This window comes from Molothrus aeneus, chromosome 17, assembly GCF_037042795.1.
Source record: "Molothrus aeneus isolate 106 chromosome 17, BPBGC_Maene_1.0, whole genome shotgun sequence".
Classification (NCBI taxonomy): domain Eukaryota; kingdom Metazoa; phylum Chordata; class Aves; order Passeriformes; family Icteridae; genus Molothrus; species Molothrus aeneus.
Window position 1 is genome coordinate 6,110,555 of NC_089662.1, and position 18,664 is coordinate 6,129,218.

The window sequence follows — 18,664 nt, forward strand, 5'->3', positions numbered from 1 at the left end:
CCTGGCCTGCAGCCACTGATGGTGGCAAGGGGTCTGTGGCCAGCTTTGTGCCCAGCTTTGGACCAAGTGGGCTGTAAAGTGGCCTCATGTTGGTGGTGCTTCCTCCATCCTGTGGAGCAGCACAGTGGGAGCAGCTGCTGCTGTTCTCTGCTCATCCCATCTGCATGGGAAGTGCCCACTGTGCTCATGGCTGGTGGCTGCAGGTCATGAGCACCCCAGCCCTGCTCAGGCCAGCTGCCTCTTTCATGCTCCCCATGGTGCCCTTCTCTGCCAAGGCCTGTGCTGTCTGCTCCTGCCCTGGGCACAGGAGCCAGCCCTGGGCTGTGCAACAGGAGGTGTCATTTGCTTCTGCACGGCACAGTGAGCACACTGGCTCTGCACTGCTCTCCCTCCTGCAGTTCCCTCTGAGCCCTCAGCCCCCAATGACACACACACCCACTGCTTGGTTAGATCCGTGTTATTTCTCTCTGTGCCATCGTTAAGTGCTTGTCTGGACAGAACCTTTGTCAGTAGGGCAGGGGGAATGGGATCCTAAGGGATGGCTTTCTGCAGGTGGTGGGGCTGTGGGATGCTGAGCATGTTGGAGGGTGGGGGGAATTGAAGCAGGGAGTGTTAGCAGCAAAGCCTGAAGAGTTAATTTTGGGAGCTTACAGTACCCCTTTCCTTCTCCTTTAGCTGCCAGGAGAACACATGGAGGGAGAGGAGAGGAAAACCATCTCTCCCCTGTGGCAGGGCAGCAGTCCAGGATGGGGTTCACTGAGCACCAGCAGCTTTCCTTCTGGGCTGGCCAGTCCGTAGGGAGGAGGCTGGGAGCAGGGCAGAGCTGCCTGCTAGCTTCTCACCACCTGCTCTTTGGGACTGTCCTCCTGCAGGTCCTCCTCATCCGACTGCACCACAGGGGTCTCGGCCCCCTCCTCGCTGGTGTCCAGGCTGTTCAAATCCGTGGAGGCAGAGGAGGTGGAGGAAATGCGAGATTTGCTCTCAGCTGCGTTGGGCACTTGCAGGGTGATCTCCTCTGAGCACTGGCTGGCATCTGCCCCTGGAGAAGAGAGCAGTATGAGAATGAAAAAGGCTCTTGGAGGTTTATTGCTGCCTAAGCTTCATGGATGGCCCCTCCAATTCTCACTCCTCAGTGGGCTGTGCATTCCTGACCGCTCCCCACGTGGCTGCTGCAGCCATTCCCCACCTCACACCCCCGGCTTGGCTCAGGGCAGTTGCTGCACATTCCATCCCCGTTTTTGGCAGTGGAGCCTCTTCCATCTTGCCTGAAACACGGCTCAGAGCCACGCTGTGTGAGGCTGCTGGCTGCAGCAGGCGAGGAGACCTTTGGTTTGACCTCACTACAGTGTGTGAGTGGGGAGGAATGTGCTGGCACCCTTTGCTTTCCCTGCAGACCCCAGCCCAGCCCCTGGGGTGTGGCTGGGACATGTGGAGGCTCTGCAGCCTCCCTGCTCAGCACAATGGGTTCTGCAGCATGGAGGGGACCTTGGGAGTTGTGACAAGGCACTGGCTGCTCCAGAGAACCTTCAGGACAAGGGAATTTGACTCAGACACTCTGGGAGGTGCCTGGGCTCTTGTGTCTTTTACAGCACAAGGAATTTACAGGGGTCTGGATGTCTGGGCTGGGGAGGTGGATACTGATGTGAAACAGCCCAGCCCTCCAACTTCACAGACCCAGCACCAATATCTGCCTTTGGGTGGGTGTGGATCTGCCCCAGGGCTGCGAATCAGTCAGTGTGGGCACTGGGGGCAGGAAGGGCTTCCAGCCTGGCCCACAAAGGGCTTGGGACTGCACATACCTGGCAGAGACCCAGCAATGCTGCTCTCCTCTGTCCCACAGCCCAGAAACACATCCACAGTGTCCTGGTCTGACAGGTCCAGCACATCCATCTGCTCCAGCATGTCCACGTTCACCTCCATGGAGGAAATGCTGCCTAAGGGGGCTGCAGAGACAGAGGCCAGTGAAAAGGTAAGTGATAGTGCCAGGCAAAGGGCACCATCAGCTCTGGGCAGGCAGGACCCTGAGGTGGGAGACCAGCCTTGCCACAAGGAACTGAATTCTACTTGCTGGTAAGAGGTTCCAGGAAAATCATGTTTCCTTAAAACATCCCTCTGGAAGCCCCTGCTGTATCACTGCAGTCCTTGTCCCTGCTCCAAAATGCAGCCTGCCCAGAGCCAGACTCTACAGGGCACAGCCTGGGTACCCATGTGCCTTCAGTGGAGGGCTGTGAGTGACCCACAGCACACCCACACACAGCCACTGTGGTCCCACCTTGGTTCAGGACATGCATGTCCTGTTTAGGCTGGGGATGTCCCAGCAATCTCCAACCCCTGTGTCACTGTCCCCTGTGTCACTGTCCCCTGTGTCACACCCCCAGCCCCCTGCTGGTGCCCACAGTACGTACGTCTCCGGTGCTCAATCTGCAGGTGGGACATGGGGAAGAAGAAATCCACATCGTGCTGGAAAACCTCCTCAAAGAACTTCTGCCTGTCCCGCAGTTTCAGCTGCTGCTGCTGCATCTGCTCTGCATCCAGGTTCCGCTGGGCCTGCTCCATCTCAGCTGGGGAGAGAAGGTGAGGAGAGTTGGAGCAGGCAGGGCTGTCTGAGCCCTCCTGGCTGTCCCAGCTCACTGCACGGCTGTGCTGGATGGTTGGTGGTTCCCTTCTGCTCTGCTTTACCAGCACACATTGATTTAGTCACCGTGGATGCATGTGACACACCAGAGCAGCAGCATCACCAGCACTTGCTGTGCTGGAGCCTCAGATCCCTCCCCTGAGGTGCAGGGCAGCCGGGAATGGGGAGCTCATGTGCCGTGCTCACAGCTGCTGAAGGGAATTCTCGAGGGGGAAGGGGAACTGGGGTGAGATCAGCCGCGGTTTGCACACTTTCAAGTTTCAGTTTCCCTGCTACCGAGCAGAGGGCTGTCTGTGAATGCTAACGAGCAGGGGAACTCCCAGGGTCAAGAGCTGGCCTTAGTGCTCCAGGCTTTCTGGGCTGAAGGATGTATAAGGAATGAAAAGAACTGGCAACCGTGTCACCCCTGCCCTGCCTGTCACACCCCCGCCACCACCGTCACTATAATTGCAGCCGCACCCACGCTCCAGGCTCACATCCCTGCTCACAGCCAGCTTGGCTTCTGCCTGCACAAACATTTTCATTCCTGTAATTCCTCCAGCAGTTCACTGCCGGCGCTTGTGTCCCCAGCTCACGGGAGGGAGTGATGGGAGCCCTTGGGCTGTTGTTGAAGGAGCTTGTTGCTGCATCCCCTGTCTTGGTAACTTCCTTTTGGGCTGGGTACCCAAAATAGCAAGGACCCAAGTGGCACAGAGAGGCTGTGGATGGCGGCCCCAGCTGTTCCCAGGCTGGTGTTTGACCTCAGCCATTCCATATTTCCTTTCTGCTGCACTTGGCCCAACCGGCACAAGGAAAATGTGATCATTGGAGCAGGCAGTGTAATAACCAAGGAAACCAAACAAACATCCTGTGCTCTGCCTGAGCACAACCCAAACCCTCTGCTCCTCCAGCCTGGGGAGGAGGGAACAGAGGGAGCAGCATCCCCACCCTGTCTGGCAGGAACAGGGGCAAGGACAGCAGGGAGCTGGCTAAGAGCAGCACAGAGCAGCATGGGAACCATGCTGGAGAAAGATGCTGAGCCTGGTGAGATGTCATGGAGATCGATGTTACATTTTCCTGAGAGCTCTTCCAGGGCTTCTCTGCATCTTGTTTCTGGGGCATCCTTCAGTGAAACCCATCATCTGCAGGTGCTGCCCAGCAGGCTGGGCTGTGCTGGCAGCACCACGTGGGGATGCACCGTGACTCAGGGCAACTCACCACGCACTCTGGAAGAGGCTCTGGTCCTCTTCTGGCTGCTCAGCGTCTTCCTGCAATGCCTTGGGCAGCAATCCAGGCTGCCTGAAGGGCTCTTTGCCTTGGTATGTCTGACCAAAGCACTGGTGCCGAGGCTCAGTGCAGGGCCCGGGATGGTGGTGCCAGTGAACCTTTCCTGCTGGGAAAGCTGACTCGCCAGGTGGCTGCAGCCTGATGCTGCTGGGTACAGCAAAAACCTCCAGCCTCCCTGTGCTATCTGCAGAGCAGAATGAAGCCAGGGACAAGGAGGGGGGGGTGATCAAGGCACTGATTATGGAGCTGTCTCCCTTCAGCAGCTGGCTGTCCCAGGCAGAGCTGTGCTCCCCAGCCCAGCTGTGCAGAATCCATGGCAAACTGCCGCAGTTCACCACACCGAGGAGAGCCCATCTCCAGCTGTACAGAGGCTGGGCTCAGGGCAGAGGCTGTGCGGGCTGCAGGATTCAGGGTGACAGACTGGCTCTCCACGGGACATCTCGCCAAAGAGACCTCAGTGCGGAGGTAAGGACCAGTGTCCGAATCCTTCTGCAGTGCAAATACGAATTAAAGCAGAAAGCTCTTGTGCGCTGTCCTGAGTGCCATGAGTGCGGCTGCTCCGGGCTGTTCATGCTCTCCCTGCACGTGACCGATACTCTCAGTAAGTGTGCTCGGCGAGAGTGATGACGGCTGCTGGTGGCAGCATTCCTGTGGGCGCCAGGGTTTCTCTTGAGGGAGAAATTAGCAGGACCTGTTTATGAACTTGTTTTCGAGCTCTGGTCGGGGAGTTGGGCACGAGCACTGAGATCCCATTATGTAAGGAACGCCGGCAGCGGGAGGCAGCAGCTGGGGCTGTGCTTGGCCCTGCCTGACCCGTGACCGCGGTGAGAGCCAGGGATGGAGCCTTCCCCCCTCGCACGGCCCTTCCGAGCCCAGGGGGAGCGAACAGCCCTGCCAGTGTGGCTGCCCCTCGGCAAGCCCGGCCGGGGAAATAAAGGAGCGCGGCCATGTGACGGCCGGTCACACTCGGTGGCTGTCAGCCGCCGGGATTGTCTCATCCCGCTGGCATGTTCCCACCGCGGGACACGTTAGCACACACAATGCGGCCCCTGTGCACCGTGGGGGATCTGTCGGTACCTGCTGGTGGCCTGGCTTTTATTACTATTGTCATGGTTATTACGAGAGCCCGCTGAGGCGAGGGGCTGGAGGCTGATCAGCATTCCGAGCCAGGCTCTGCCCCGCTGCCTGAGCCGCCCAGCGCGGCTGCGGCGGCTCCGAGCGCCCCGCTGCCTTCAGATCCTTCCGGCTCTCACGGCTCATTCAGCGCTGCTTGGACAGCAACCGGGGCCGAACACTGCTGCAGAGTTTGGGCGGGCAGGACAGGGCAGGATTCCCCGCAGGGATTTCCTCTCACCTGCTGCTAGGCAGATGGCCACAGGGTGGGCTGCGGGCGAGGAGGATGGCCCCAGCGGCCCCTCTGCCCTGCCAGAGCACACCAAAGAGCCACCACCCCTCGCGCTGTGTGGGCTTGTGGCCACGCTGTGGTGGGGAAAGGCGTGGGAGGGCTGGGAGGCAAAGCTCTGTCAGCTCTCCCATCCACACCTTCGCCAAAGCAGGCTTGGGACAGGAGCAACTCCTGGATGCAGTTTGGATGGGGCAGGGGCCAGACGGGGCTGGAGGGTGCTGGGAGGACCAGCTCAGGGTGTACTCGGACCCAGCTGCCTTTCTGCTGGGAGAGAATGCATTTTTCATCCCTCATGGCCATCGGGATCCTGGCACACCCCCTCTGTGCCGGTAAATAGGAGGGGTGTGTTTGGGTTGGGAGAAGGATTGTTAGTGAAGGCACAAGGCCAAGAGAAGATGGGATTGGCCTTTTCTTGAGGCCACAGCTCTGCAATATCTTGCAGAGATTTCGAGGGATTTAAAGAAGGTCCTGAAAAATAATAGAGGCTGTGGAAAGGAGCAGCAGGTGCTGGCGAGGTGAGCAGAGTTTAAGTGGGAGGCTGCTCCAACCATGGGTCAGTTCTTTGGTGAATGAAAGGGCTGGAGTAAGAGCCTTCCTGGAGCCCAAACCCCTGACTCTGCTCGTCCAGAGAAGTCCAGAATGCCCCACTGCCCCCTGCTTGCCAGAATGCACCTTCCCCCCCCCGCCCAGGTCTGCAAGGAGATGGGTGGGGGGCAGTGCAGCTCCTCAGCTGCCTCGGCATCTTCTGGGAGGCTGTGCAGAGATGGCAAAACTTTCCCTGCCACCCTGCCCCAGCACAACCCCTGCAGAACAAGGATAACTCCCAAGGGCTTTCAGCTCCTTCAGCCTTGGGAGAAGCAGCTGGCAAGGAGAGTTGGGAATGCCCAGAGAATCACGCAGGGTCAGACCATGCAGAGATGGGATGCTCAGACTCCAGCTGCCTGAGTGTTATTGCCCTGCACAGTTCTCCATGGGCACGTCTGACCTCGTGTTGCAGCACAGCAAAAAATAACCGTAGTTCTGATGAGAGGAAATGCACCGGGCGAGTGCGAGGGAGGCAGTGGTTTTGGCAGGGCTGCTGGCTGGGAAAAGCAGGGAGGAGAGGGAATGTAGAAATGGAGAGAGAGGACACGGCACCTCGTAACCCCTGTGTGTGCCGTGGTTTCATCGCCTGCACTCCTCCGAGCGATCTCCAAATCCCCTGCGTCTCAGCACTAAAAATATCCTTCCCTGCCGCCCGGAGCTCTTCCCCGGCAGAGGCTGTGTCATAAGACCCTGCTATTTGCGGGGCCCTGCTTCCTTTCACGCGAGGAGAAGCATGAGAACGGAGCAGCGCGGTGCCCGAGGCACGGCAGGCACAACCCGGGCACGGTGCCTGGCGGGCTGCTCCTCCACAAGCCCCGCTCCCCCGGCTGCCGCTCGCCACGGAGTTTGCTGTGCCCAGCATCCTCAGCCCTGCGGGTACGGGGGGGATCCGCTCCTTCCGGCAGCCACGGCGCTCTGAGGGCTGCCGATCCCACTCCAAAACAAGCCCGCGACCCAACAGGTTCCCGAGCTCTGCCACTTCCCAAGCAGGTGTCCCTCCAATCCCCCGCTCCCCGAGCATCCCCGTCCCAGGCACGGAGCTCCCCGCCCGAAAGCAGCGAGGCCGGCAGCAGGTTGGTGCGGCGAGGGGGCTGGAGGCTCCGGGGGCAGGTGGGGCACAGGGGCTTTGCCAGGGGCATCAGGTGGGCGCTGCGGGGAGGATGGAGGGGATGTGGCACCCCAGCCCTGCCCGCCCCGTGCGGTGCCCGCTGCCATCCCGCCGAGCCCACCCCGCGGCCGGCACTTACCGGGCAGCCGCCGGCTGCGGCTCTGCGCCCCGGGCCCCGACATGCGGCTGCTGCCACCGGGCCGGGCCGGGCCGGGCGGGGGGACGGGGATCAGTGCGGGCCCCCCCGCCGCCGCCGCCGCCGCTCTCCCCAGCCGCGCTGCGGGGCGGCGCTCGGCGCGGCACGGGGCGGTACCGGCGCGCCCATCGCCGCCGCACCGCGGCCGCGCCTCTCGCCCCGACGGGGTCCCGCACCGCCGCTGCCGGGGATGGGGTCTGCCGGGCACAGGGACAATCAGAAGGTCCCCGTGAAGGGTCCCTGGTACCCATGGAGAGCAGGGTCCCCGTGCGCGGTACCCGGGTCTCTGCTTTGCGGGACCCGCGGGGTGTCCCCACGCAGGGTCCCTGGTCCTGCAGAGGGTCCCGCCCCAGGCACAGATCAGTGCCCGCAGTGCTGGGCTGCAGGAGCCCTGCCCCGGCAGGAGCTGTGCCCCGCGGGCAGGAGGTGGGCAGGGGGAGGCAGAGAGAGGCAGGGGCTCTGCCTGGGCAGGGAGAGCAGTTACCATTCATGCTCGCTTTTTCTTTGCTTATCTTCTCAAAATGCCCAGCTCACGCATTCCCGCGGCAGAGAGAACAGCATCATGTATTAATGGGCCCTCCCCGTGTCACTCCTGGCCTTGTGAGACCCTTATCCCCGGCAGACCCCACTCCGGGGTGCTTTCTCCCACGTTCAGCCCTGCACATCAGGGCTGATCCTTGGCATGGCCAAGGGCTTGGCCGCCGCCTCCTTCCTGTGTCTCAGCAGGGTGAGTCAGTGCCTCGCCGTGCCCAGTGCCAGCTCTGCCCGGAGCCTGGTCAGTGCCAAGCCGGAATGGGGGACATCCACTGTGCCCTTTGCTGTGGCTGGAAGGGAGTTTCCAGTGTCTGTGGCGTGTCCCGCCTTGTCCCGTTCTCAGTGTGTTCCTCTCGCTGTCTGCATAACAAAAGATAACTGGGTATTGTTTGTGTCCCGGCTTTATTTTGGCTACTGTTGCTTTGCTGTCCCCCCTATTTCTCCTGGGACCTCCTGCTGCCCGAAACCGGCTTTGTGCTGGGTACCCGGAGCCTGCACCCTGGGGCTGGCTTCAGCTTTCACGGTGGTTTTGAATTTTATCCACGTAAATGTTTATCCCTGTCCATAAGCCCTGCCAGTCCTTCCTGCCTGATGTTGGCATGTTGTGGGGTGCCAGCACTGCGGTTTGGGGGGACCAGGCCGGTGTAGCACCAATGGGGGCTCGTGGTCTCTGAGCAGCTGCATGCCCAAATCTCTGCCGGGTACCTGCCGGCGCTGGCTTGTTCACAGCCCCGTGTGGCCTCGGGGCAGCATCAGCCTGTGGGCACCGTCCCTGCTGCCCCCCTGGCCGGCCCTGCCAGCGGAGGGGCGAGGAGGCAGCGCCGGGGAATTAGCTCAGGTCTCTGCTATGTGACACGTCTGTGTCTTTTGGCACCAGGCACTGCTGCGAGGCGTGGAGGCTCTTTGTGCACTCACGAGTTTCCGGAGCGCCCCGAGGTCCCCAGAGCTCACTGCATCCCCAATCCCCGCTGCGGGGACGGCACATGTGGGTGCTGCCCGTGCAGAGTGACACGTTCCCAGATCCCTCGCTGTCGTGGCCCCTTCATCCTCCCCTTGCCGGGAGGGCGTTGGAAAAGCACTGATATCATCGGCACCGAGCCTGACTCATCCTGGCTCTTCAGCACAAGCCGTGCCGCTCAGCGGGGCACACATTTTATTCCAATTAAACCATTGCAGGCAAGCCAGCTCTACATAATGATTTTTTTTTTATTTTTTTTATTCGTAGCAAAGCGTGCCTGCCCCGGGCCAAAAGGTGAGAGGGGACAGAAGTGACGCTGGAGTCAGTGGAGAGTCTCCACTTCTGGTACGGAGCCCTAAGAATAATTCTTGCCAGAAACCTGCAGGGTCTGTCTCGGCTGCCGCAGCATCCCTGCCTGCCTTGTGCCTCCAGAGCAGGTTCTCAGCAGTGCCCTGTGCCAACAGCCCCCGCCCTTTCCCCAAATGCCCAGGTCACGAGCCCAGGTGGGAATGTCACCTCTTCTCCCCACGACACGGAGTCCAAAAGACCCCAGGGGGGGCAGCATCAAAGTGCCCCTGTCATTGTGAGAAAAATGTAAGGTGACTTGTTCCTCCTGCCCTTCCTGCTCAGGTTTTTCCCGTTTATTAGAGGTTTGGGAGGTGAGTCAGGGAGCTGCGGGGTGAGGATGGAGCTGGGGAGGAATCGGCAGCTAAGGAAAGGCAAACCAGTTCCGGGCACAGGTGAATCACTTGCTGGTGAAAATACATCTTATTCTCTGGGAAGCATGCGTGGATGGGGTTGGGAGTGAGCTGCAGCTTGACTCCATCAGAAAATTGTGGAGTCAAGAAAAAAAACAAGGCAAGGCAAGGCTGCTTTTCCAGTAAATGAGGCGATACACTGCAAAGGAGCAGCCTGCAGCCGGCAAAGCTCCAGCAACCCGTGGTCCTGTGGCTCCCTTAAAAGGGGCGATTTTAGCCTGGGACAGCGGGGAGACAGAAAAGCCATAAACACCCTCAAAGGAATGTGGCTGCCGAGAAACGAGAATCTCCGCAGGCGAGGCGAGGTGGGGGGAGCCTGGATGGGGTTTGCACCAGCACTCCGTGCCTGGAGCCAGCCTCTTCCTTGGCCATGCCCTGTCCCGAGGGAACACCCCCTGTCGCAGTGCTAACAGTCCCTGTGTGGTGCTGGGAGAGGCTCCTGCCAAACCCCGGGAGTGTCGTGTCCCCATGTCCTCGGGATCCATGCCATACAGACATTCCTGCTTGCCAGCTGCTGGCACGGGAGCAGGTAGAGCTGGGAGGTGCTGTGGGGACAGCAGGACACCAGCCTGGGCCAAAGAAGGAGCAGGCAGGGCTGGCAGAGGGTGCCTGTCCCAGGGGAATTTCCTCTTCATCATATCCCTCTTCTTTTTTGGGCAGCTGTGCTATTCTGCACAGACTTTGCTTTAGTGCCATGGAGCAGCCCTATGTGTCCTGGGACATTGTGCAGCTTCTTGGGAAGAGCCCTTGGGGCTGGCTTGTCCCTGCAGGTAGCTGTGGGCATGTGGTGACACCTCTGGGCCAGGTTCTCCCCTGCGTGTCCCAGGCTGGTGGCAAATGCAATGTGCCTGACTGAAAGGAACACGCTGCTTGATTTTCTTCCAGGACTGATGAAGATGCAGCATGTGGCACTCATCTGTAAATAAATGTTATAGTTCATTGTTTTTGTTGATCTTTCATAAAGAAAAAGTCTTTGGTTTTCACACCCCAGCCCTTTTTGCATTAGATTTGGGTACATGCAGTGGTTGCAGAATTGTGCTTTCCAATTGCTCCAAGTTCTTGGGGCTGGAGGTGTCTGGGTGTGGTGGCACAGCTGCCCCGGGGGTGAGGGTACCCGGGCACAGAGGGGTCCCACTTATGAGGGTCCTGGTAGCAGTCATGTCCATGGGCTGGTGCAAAGCAGTGTCCCCAAGAGCAAAGCTGTCACCAGCAAAGAGAGGGGTCTGACATCCCCAGCCTCCACAGCAATGCCACCAAAGCAGGCAGGAAACTTTCTGCTCCCCTTCCTGCTGGAGCCAAAGGGATTCCTGGAGCAAGAGCTGGAATCAAGCCACACATGCAAAATCCCAACTGACGCCACAAAGACCACACAGCCTTGGGAATTGCTGAGCCAGGGTGTGGGCAGAAGGTTTTGGAGCTGTAGGTGCTGATGTTTAGTCCTTTGACCCTTCAAACGTTCTACGTTTTGCTTCCAACCCTTCATTGTGCTCTCCTGTGCTGTTCAAGAGACTCAAGGAAGGAAGAGTTCCTTGCCTGCTCGGAATCCTGCTGCTGGCAGCGGGCACTGTCCCATGTCCCCGACTGGTGTCACACCCGGAGTGGGCAGCAGAGGCGGCGGTGGGCAGGGGATGGGGGCCTTTGGGGTGAGGATGCTGGTGCGGGGGTGCCGTGTTCCCGGAGGCGGATGCAGAGTGTGGGCAGCGGTGGGTGCTGGCAGAGTCCCGGCCGGATGCGATGCGGGAGGTGCAGGGCTGCGGGATCCCGGGGCTGAGGGTGAGGGGCCGGGGGTGCCCCTGGACGCTCGATAGCCTCGGCCCAGCCCCCTCCTTAATTAGCGCGGCCGGAGCCGCTCATTAGCGGCGGCTGGGGACGGGTGCCCTCCCCGCGGAGGCGGGAGGGAGGGGAGCGCTGCCGGCCCCGGTGGTGCGGGCACCGGCACCGGCGCTGGCACCGGCAGCGGGGCTGGAGCCCGAGCCCGGCGGAGGGATGGGGCAGCAGCGGGGCCCGGCCGTGCTGCTCCTCGCCCTGGGTGAGGGGATGCGGCGGTCGGGGCGGGGGGACCGGGCGGTGTCCGGGGGGATGCGATGAGGGTTCCCTTCTTCCCTCCCTCTCTCCCTTGGTCCGGGAGGGTCCGCGCGGCTCCCCCCGCCGGTCGCTGTCCCCCGCCCCGGGCCGGGGCTGCCGGTGTCGGGATTGTAGCCCGAACTGACCGGGCTCGGGTGGCCCCGTGTCCGCGGGGCTCTGGGCAGACCCCGACAACGCCGGGCACGGCCGGGGGGCGGCGGGGGCTCGAGGCTGTCCCGCGGGGAAGGGGTCGCTTGCCCAGCCGGGCACCCCGGGGCGGGGGTGGGCTCTGTCCCCAGAGGTGCCGGTGCTCACCTCGGCCCCCGGTGCTGGCAGGGCACCTGGCCGGGCTGCTGGCAGCCGGACCCGCCTGCGCCGACGCTTACCGGGGCCTCTCGGACTGCGTCCTCAAGCTGGGGGACAGCATGGCCGCGTACGAGGAGGAGGAGGGCATGGAGCTGCAGGGGCTGCGCAGGGTCTGCAGGTGAGTACGGTGCATGGCCAGCCTGGCTCCTGGCATTGTCCCTGTCTGAAGGCTCCTGCCCTCCCGAGTCCCATCGTGCCTGCACACACACATGTGCTCCACACCTCACTCCGGTTTCACATTGACCCAGCGAGCTTCTTTTCTCTGTCCATCCATCCATCCATCCATCCATCCATCCATCCATCCATCCACTTCCTAACTGTGTCCCACCGGAGTTTGTATCCCTGGTCCTTGGCAGCAGCTCCAGCCCCAGCACTGGTCCCATCAGACTCTGCATTCCCGCAGCCAGGAGGAGCCGAGAGGGATCCAGGGAAATGTCCCCTGCACCCCAGCTTTCAGGCAGTGCTCTGCCCCAGTGCCCAGCACTGCCGGGAGCAGCCCAAAAGAAGCTTTCTCCCTCCCTGTCTGGACCCTTCATCCTTCAGGCTTGGATTTGTCCCAGCCCTAGTTTGCCCGAGTTTGTAGCGATGCCCTGAGATGACGATATTAGCAGGATGTTAGCTTTAACAGAACTGAAGAAGAGCTGGGCAATGAGGGGTGGTGTTGGGCAGTTTGGAGTAAGGCCCGCTTAAAAAGCAGACGAGAAGCAGCAAGGTGGATGTAAAATGTTTGCAGAGATAAATGGAGGCAGCTTTGCATCTCCCGAGCGAGCTGTGGGGAGTGAACAGGAGTTACAAGGAAATGCAGATAGCAATGAAGGGAAAAGCCACGTGCCTGGGGGCGGCGGAAAGCTGGCAGAGCAAGGTGGAGGGCTGAGTGCCCTGGGGTCAGGCTTTCTGAGCTGCTGGGAACCACCCTGCAGGCTGGGACATGCTCTGTGCTCCCCTTCTCCAGGAGACAGCCCGGATCAGGATGAACAGCCTCTCTGGGGCCTGCCTATGGGTGGGCTGAAATGGGAACTGCTCTGCTTTGGACAGAATTGATACTTTTTGGTTCGTTTGGGTTTTTTTTTAAAGGAGGCTTCTTGGTATTAGAAAACACCCAAGAGTCGGCCCAGCCCATGCTGCTGCTGGCTGCTGGAGGAGAGATTCCTTTGCTGAAGGAGCTGGGCGTTTTTACACGAGAAATGTGTGAGCTGAGTTTTTCCTGCAGCCCAGAGGCACAGACCATCCCAGAACAGGTCCTGGGATCTTCCCTAGCAGGAAGCTGATGATGTCCCAGCTTCCTGCCAGGAAATATTTCTGAATTATTTGCCTTTGACACTCAGCCTTATCCACTGCTGCTTGAATTTCTGGAGCTGGTCCCCTCTCCAGGAGGGTGGGTGAGGGATGGACAGGGAGCCTGGGGGGCTGGTGGTGTCTCAGCTCGGTGTGCAGCCTGCCTGCCTGAGCAGATGGGGGCTGTGGAGGGTGAAAGGCTGGGAATTGCCATCCCAGCTGAGAGCAGATCCAGGCCGGAGCTGCCATTCTCCTTCACCTTCCCAGCTTGTCTTACCTGAAGACATGGGGCAGGTTTAACTCTTACCTGTCTGAGCTGCCTGCTGCTGCTGCAGGTTGGGAGTGAGCACTGGAGGTTGCCAGGGCTGGCACCAGCTTTTCTCATTATCTGGGGAGGTTTATTCTGCCACAGTGACTCGGTTTAATGAACTCCCTCACAGCTGGCCTTCTGACGTAAGCCCCAGCTCTGAGCAAGCAGAGTGCTCAGGTTTGCCTGTCTGCACAAAGTGTCATCTCCAGCACAGGGCACAGCACAGCACCGTGCTGTCCTTTACAGGTGCACAGTGTCCCCTCTCAGCCAGCTGGACTGCATCCCCTTCCTGACAGGTGACATGTGTGCCTGGAGTGTTGGCAGACATGGGGAAGGTGTCAGAGCAATTGCTCCTGTCCTCTAGACTCCTGTCTTCCAGCTTGCAGGGAGCTGGGCGAGGTGCCCAGCCCCAGCCCATTGGGACAGGACAGCAGAGCAGCTCCTGCTTTATTCCTGCAGGACCACAGGTTATCTTTGCCTGTTTTTTCCTTCTGGTAGTCTCCAAAAGCCTCTTTCCACTGAACAGCTTCTACTTGTGAAAGTAATACCCAGCAGATAAATGGAGATGATTCTAATGAGAACACAGTGACTAACTCCTCCTGCCCCTGCCCATACCTCAGGAAAGCTGAGACAGCCTGTGGGAGCTCTTGTCCTTCTCCATGCTTTGTGCTCCCATTTGCCCTTGACTCTGCTTGGAGAAAGTGATGAATGAGATGTGCTGGGCCTTTGTTTGCAGCCTGTGTGAGATACTCAGGGAAACATTTGTTGATGGAAAATAATGGATTTTATTGACTTCGAGAGAAAAGGGAGGGGGAAAAAAGGAATAAATAATTTCAGTGTTTTGAGATTTGGAGTTTTAGCCAAGATGCTCTGGGAGATGATGGAGGGGATGAATAGTCTGGGAAGCTTGCACAAAACACAAGGGTTGCTGCTGCTCAGAGGGCAGCAAGGCACTGCCTGGCATCCTGCACTGTGGGAGTGCAAAGGGACTGACAGTGTGGTGTCTCCCTGGCTGCAGGTATTGGGATGAATTCCACACCTGTGCCCTGACAGTGCTCTGGGAGTGTCAGAAGGAAGCAGCAGCTGTCTGGGAGATGCTGAGAAGGGAGTCCCGAAAAACCAAATTTCAAGGCAGCTTGTTCGACCTCTGCAGCCCCAGCATGGCCCAAAGCTCTGCCTGGACCCACGTTCCCAACATTTCCATCCTCAGCATCCCCCTCATTGTCACTTGGCTGAACTTATAAACTGCAGCTCTGTGAGTATCCCAGCAGAAGTGGTGGCAGGGTGTGGTGTGGCATCTTTCAGATCTGTTTTCCAAACCTTTGAGGAATACACTGTGTGGAGCTCAGAAACTCCCAGCTCCATCCTGCGCCTGTGAGACATGGAAGAGCTTGGCAGCATCTCCAGGGTGTTGAAATTTCTCTGTAATTTGGAGCAACTCCTCTCCCCCTTCTGCCTGAAGGCATGGGCACAGATCTGGCTGTCGGGAGATTTGGGAACTTGTAAATACAGGGCACGGGATTTGGGGAGAAATGATAAATTCTGGAAAAAGGATGAATGCTGGATACTTCTGCACTCTTTTATGGCAACTGGAAGGAAACCTGTTTACTTTGCTGACTCTTTCCACCAGATCAACTCTCCAGGGTTTTGATTTGGACACTCAAAACAAGATGGGTCTTTTTCCCACTGCTCCCTGAGGTGAAGGGGATGGTGTCTGTCCTGTCACAGGCTGAAAGGAGTCCTTATTGCCCTATACTGGCCTTTCTTCTTTGAGGATGTGGTAAAACCCCTGCTGAACAACAATCACAGTTGCATGACTTCTCTTGCACACATCTGAATTCCTGAGTAACTTCTGTGTTATGTGTAAATCCCTTTTCTATGGACAGAAGTGAAAAATATTTGGGGGGAGAGAGAGTATCAAGCTAGGAGGAAAAAAGGGATTTATAGCAACTCTTCTGCTTTAAAGCTTTCCCCAAGGTACCTGTAAGCAGCTGTGGGTAGAAGTGTGTAATTCCAGAGTATTAAAGTTTGTTGTAGAGCCAACAGCATGACAGAAGTTATTTGTCCTTGCTCTTGCTCTTGCACAGTCTCCTCTTGTCTCCTTTGTGGCTCAGAGTGTTGTCAGTTTTGCAGCTTCAGTACAAGCATGGAAGTACTTGGAACAGAGAGGTGTTTGCAAGTGATTTCTGAGTATGTTGGAGAAACACAACAATTTTATTGGTTAGCCCAAGGCAGTCTGTGTTTTAAGGATGCTGATGGATCTCTGTGCCCTGCCTGGCTGCACAGGGCCATGGGGTGTGTGCTCACAGTGTGAGCAGGGAAACCAGAGCCCTGCTAACTCCAGAGATCCCACCAGATGCATTCCAGGCATTGGGCAAGCTTCTGGAGCAAAGGATCTTAGTCCTAACAGTGCTGTTGGGTCATGCTGCTTTCCTCTGGCATTCACGTGTTCTTCCTCTTACCTTCACTATCCCTCAACACTCTGCTCCTGCAGCAGCAGCAGGAGATAATGAAGAAATTAGAGCAAATTCCAAGAAATAAGCCAGAGCAGCTGGTGTTCAGACAGCACTTCAGTGCACAAGTTGTTACTTATGTATTCAGTACTCAGCATCTGGGGCACAAAGCCTTAGGGTGAGCAGTGGAGAAAGGGTAAATCAGAACATTGTAAAACCTGGAGTGAACCACTCAGATGCTTCACTTTTCTCTTTGTACTCCATGCCAACAGCACTGTTTGTTGTTTCATCCTGTTCCCTCTCCCCTGTTAACTTTAGTGGCTGGGGAAAGCTGAAGCAGGGAGAATGATGTACAACCGAGACTGGAGTATTTTGGCTCCAAATCTTGTACCTGCTCTTTGTTTAGAACAACTGTTTGATGCCATTAGGAAAAGAAGTAAGCACAGCCCCCTAAAATCCCACACCCCTTGCCTTCTCTTTGAATTTGGCAATTCCTGTCTTAAAATTTTCTATGTTGAAACAGCTTTGGGGAAAGGGAAGGTGAAAGAATCAGATCAACAAGAAATCTTTCAGCAAAACCATGGATGCAAATGGCTGACTGCCACTGTCTTTGAGAAGAACAGGTCTTGGGACATATCTTCCCTGGAAGCAAATCCCTCAACTATTGCACACAAAAAAAAACCCCAAAAGATTCATTAAGAAACAAAGACCATCTGCCACTGTTCTGGTATGGAGCAGCAGATTTTTTTTTTGTAAGCCAAAGGTGCTTCTAAATCTGACTGAAAGCATGTGAGAGAAAACTAGGTCTCACAGTATGGGAGTGATGAGTTTCCTCAATCAGTATTTCATTTTTAGCAGAACTTCCTCTATGACTAGGACAATTAAAGTAGAAGTCCTTTAAAAAAAAAAAAAGTAATACACAGGTTCATTTCTCCTAGGCAGTCAGCAGCCTTTCAGAAAGATTTCTGATCCTACAGCACACTTCATGCTGATGCAGTGCAGCTCCTGGGATGTCCTGCAGCCTCAGTGTTAAAGCCCCATTTGTCAAGGATTCTTCTCATGGCCTTGCTGTTACAAGGCTGTTCCCAGATCTCCACCCCAGGGGAGCTGCTGAAGCTGTTACTGCATGTCTCATGTATTCAGAAAGAAATGGGTTAAGTGTTCTTTAGTCCAAAGTCTTCACCTTTGTTCTTGCAGGGGAACAAAGGTGGCAGCTCTATTAATACAGACCCACAGCAACTCTGGGAGCAGCTGGAAGACAGTGGCTTTGTCTCCTTGCTCTCAAATTCACTGTAATTAATCCTCAGCTCCTGCTTGCCTCAAGAACAGCCCTGAACACAGGAGTTCACACAAGGCTTTGGTGTGGTATTAAGCCTTGAAGTAAACCTGCAAGCTTTCCCTGTCCCTGCAGGACTGGGATGTTCTTTCTCAAGAATAGCACCAAGAAGCAGCAGAGGACAAAATGACCCTGAAGCAGTATGAAAACATGGCTAACAGCACGGCAGTACTCGTCACCCCGAGGCAGCACTGCCCTCTGCTCCTCACCCTGATCCCCACACAGCGCTCCCTGCTCCTTTCTGAGGGAGATACTGGCACCTACTGGAGATCAGTTTATATCCAGGCTGAGGTGACTGGGACAAAGGCAAGTATCCTTGTACGTGAAAAATGAGATTTTAAGAAGGGATGGACTGTCTTGCTGCAGGGGCAGCCCTAGGAAGTGACCTTTGGGTGGCCCTCCAGGCTGGCTCCTGCCCAGAGAAACACTTGTGTAAACTCCTCCCTCTGAAAGCTGCTGCTGTTTGAAACTGCTTACAGGGGCTGTGCTCAGGAAGGGGTCCTGGTGAACTGCCCCAGTATAAAAAGTGCTGGTTACATTTGTTTAGACAGAAATCCTCCTTTGGAGACCTGCTGAGCATGTAAAGCAGCAGGATGTCATCCTGCCCCCATTTACAGTGTCTGAGTGTGAGAGCAGGGATTGAAATTCAGCTCAGCTGCCCAGTAACAGAACTCAAAAGAGCAGCTTCAGAGAGTTTATCAGTCTCACATTATCCCACCACTTTTCAATGAACTGAATTCGCAAACGATTTCTGCAAATTAAAACTTGCAAATATTAACATACAAAGGGAAGTTACTGCAGCAAGAGGCTGCACAGGAGAAAAATCTGTCTCTAGACCTGGCTTTGCCCTTGTTTGGGGTTGCACAACATGGCCATCCCTCAGTGGAAACCAGGCAGGATGTGGGGCTGCTTGCTTGGGCCGCTGGATCTGGAGGAATCACCCAGTCTGGACCCTCAGCAGTAAGGGGATGTCCCTGCCTGGTGAAGTTTATTTGAAGGACCTCTAATTGTTCACGAAATAACAACAGTCTCTTACTTAACATCACCTCTACCAGGCAAGACCTGTTGCTGGACTGCTGAAGCCTGATGGGAAAGCCCATCCAAGGAAGAGCATCATGGCTCCAGGACACTTCTGCAGGTTTCCCCAGGGCAGCTCCAGGCTCAGGCTGGACAAGTGGAGATCCTGGACTGCTGACACTCCCTCTGAAGTGGGGTTATGCCAGCTGACTTCCCAAGATAGCACTCAATGATGCCTTCCTTCCAGAGCAGAGGTATGAAATGTTTATTGTAGGAATTTTTATGTGGCCCAGACAGTGGGCACCTCACAGCCAAGTGTTCTCTGGCTGCATCCTCCTGTTGCCATGATACAGACACTCGTGGTATTTCTTGAAGTGCTCAGCTTCCCAGGAGAGCCG

At 57.1% G+C, this 18,664-nt stretch overlaps 2 protein-coding genes across 3 annotated transcripts; one reads left to right on the forward strand and one right to left on the reverse strand.

The window, feature by feature from the left end:
* Nucleotides 1-442: 442 nt before the first annotated feature.
* Nucleotides 443-7,701, reverse strand: DBNDD2 (dysbindin domain containing 2). 2 transcript variants are annotated; one of them, XM_066561776.1, is made up of 4 exons: nt 7,680-7,701; nt 2,406-2,561; nt 1,800-1,943; nt 443-1,039 (listed from the first exon to the last, which is right to left on the reverse strand). In XM_066561776.1, exons 1-4 carry the CDS (start codon nt 7,684-7,686, stop codon nt 831-833), a joined length of 516 nt encoding a protein of 171 aa, XP_066417873.1. In that variant the 5' UTR covers nt 7,687-7,701; the 3' UTR covers nt 443-830. The 2 variants fall into 2 exon arrangements, with proteins under 2 accessions (XP_066417873.1, XP_066417872.1); XM_066561775.1 differs by lacking the exon at nt 7,680-7,701 and adding an exon at nt 7,139-7,270.
* A 3,707-nt stretch (nt 7,702-11,408) lies between these two features.
* LOC136564037 (neuritin-like) lies at nt 11,409-15,508 on the forward strand. The gene is made up of 3 exons (XM_066561777.1): nt 11,409-11,474; nt 11,846-11,993; nt 14,479-15,508. Exons 1-3 carry the CDS (start codon nt 11,432-11,434, stop codon nt 14,702-14,704), a joined length of 417 nt encoding a protein of 138 aa, XP_066417874.1. The 5' UTR covers nt 11,409-11,431; the 3' UTR covers nt 14,705-15,508.
* Nucleotides 15,509-18,664: the final 3,156 nt, after the last annotated feature.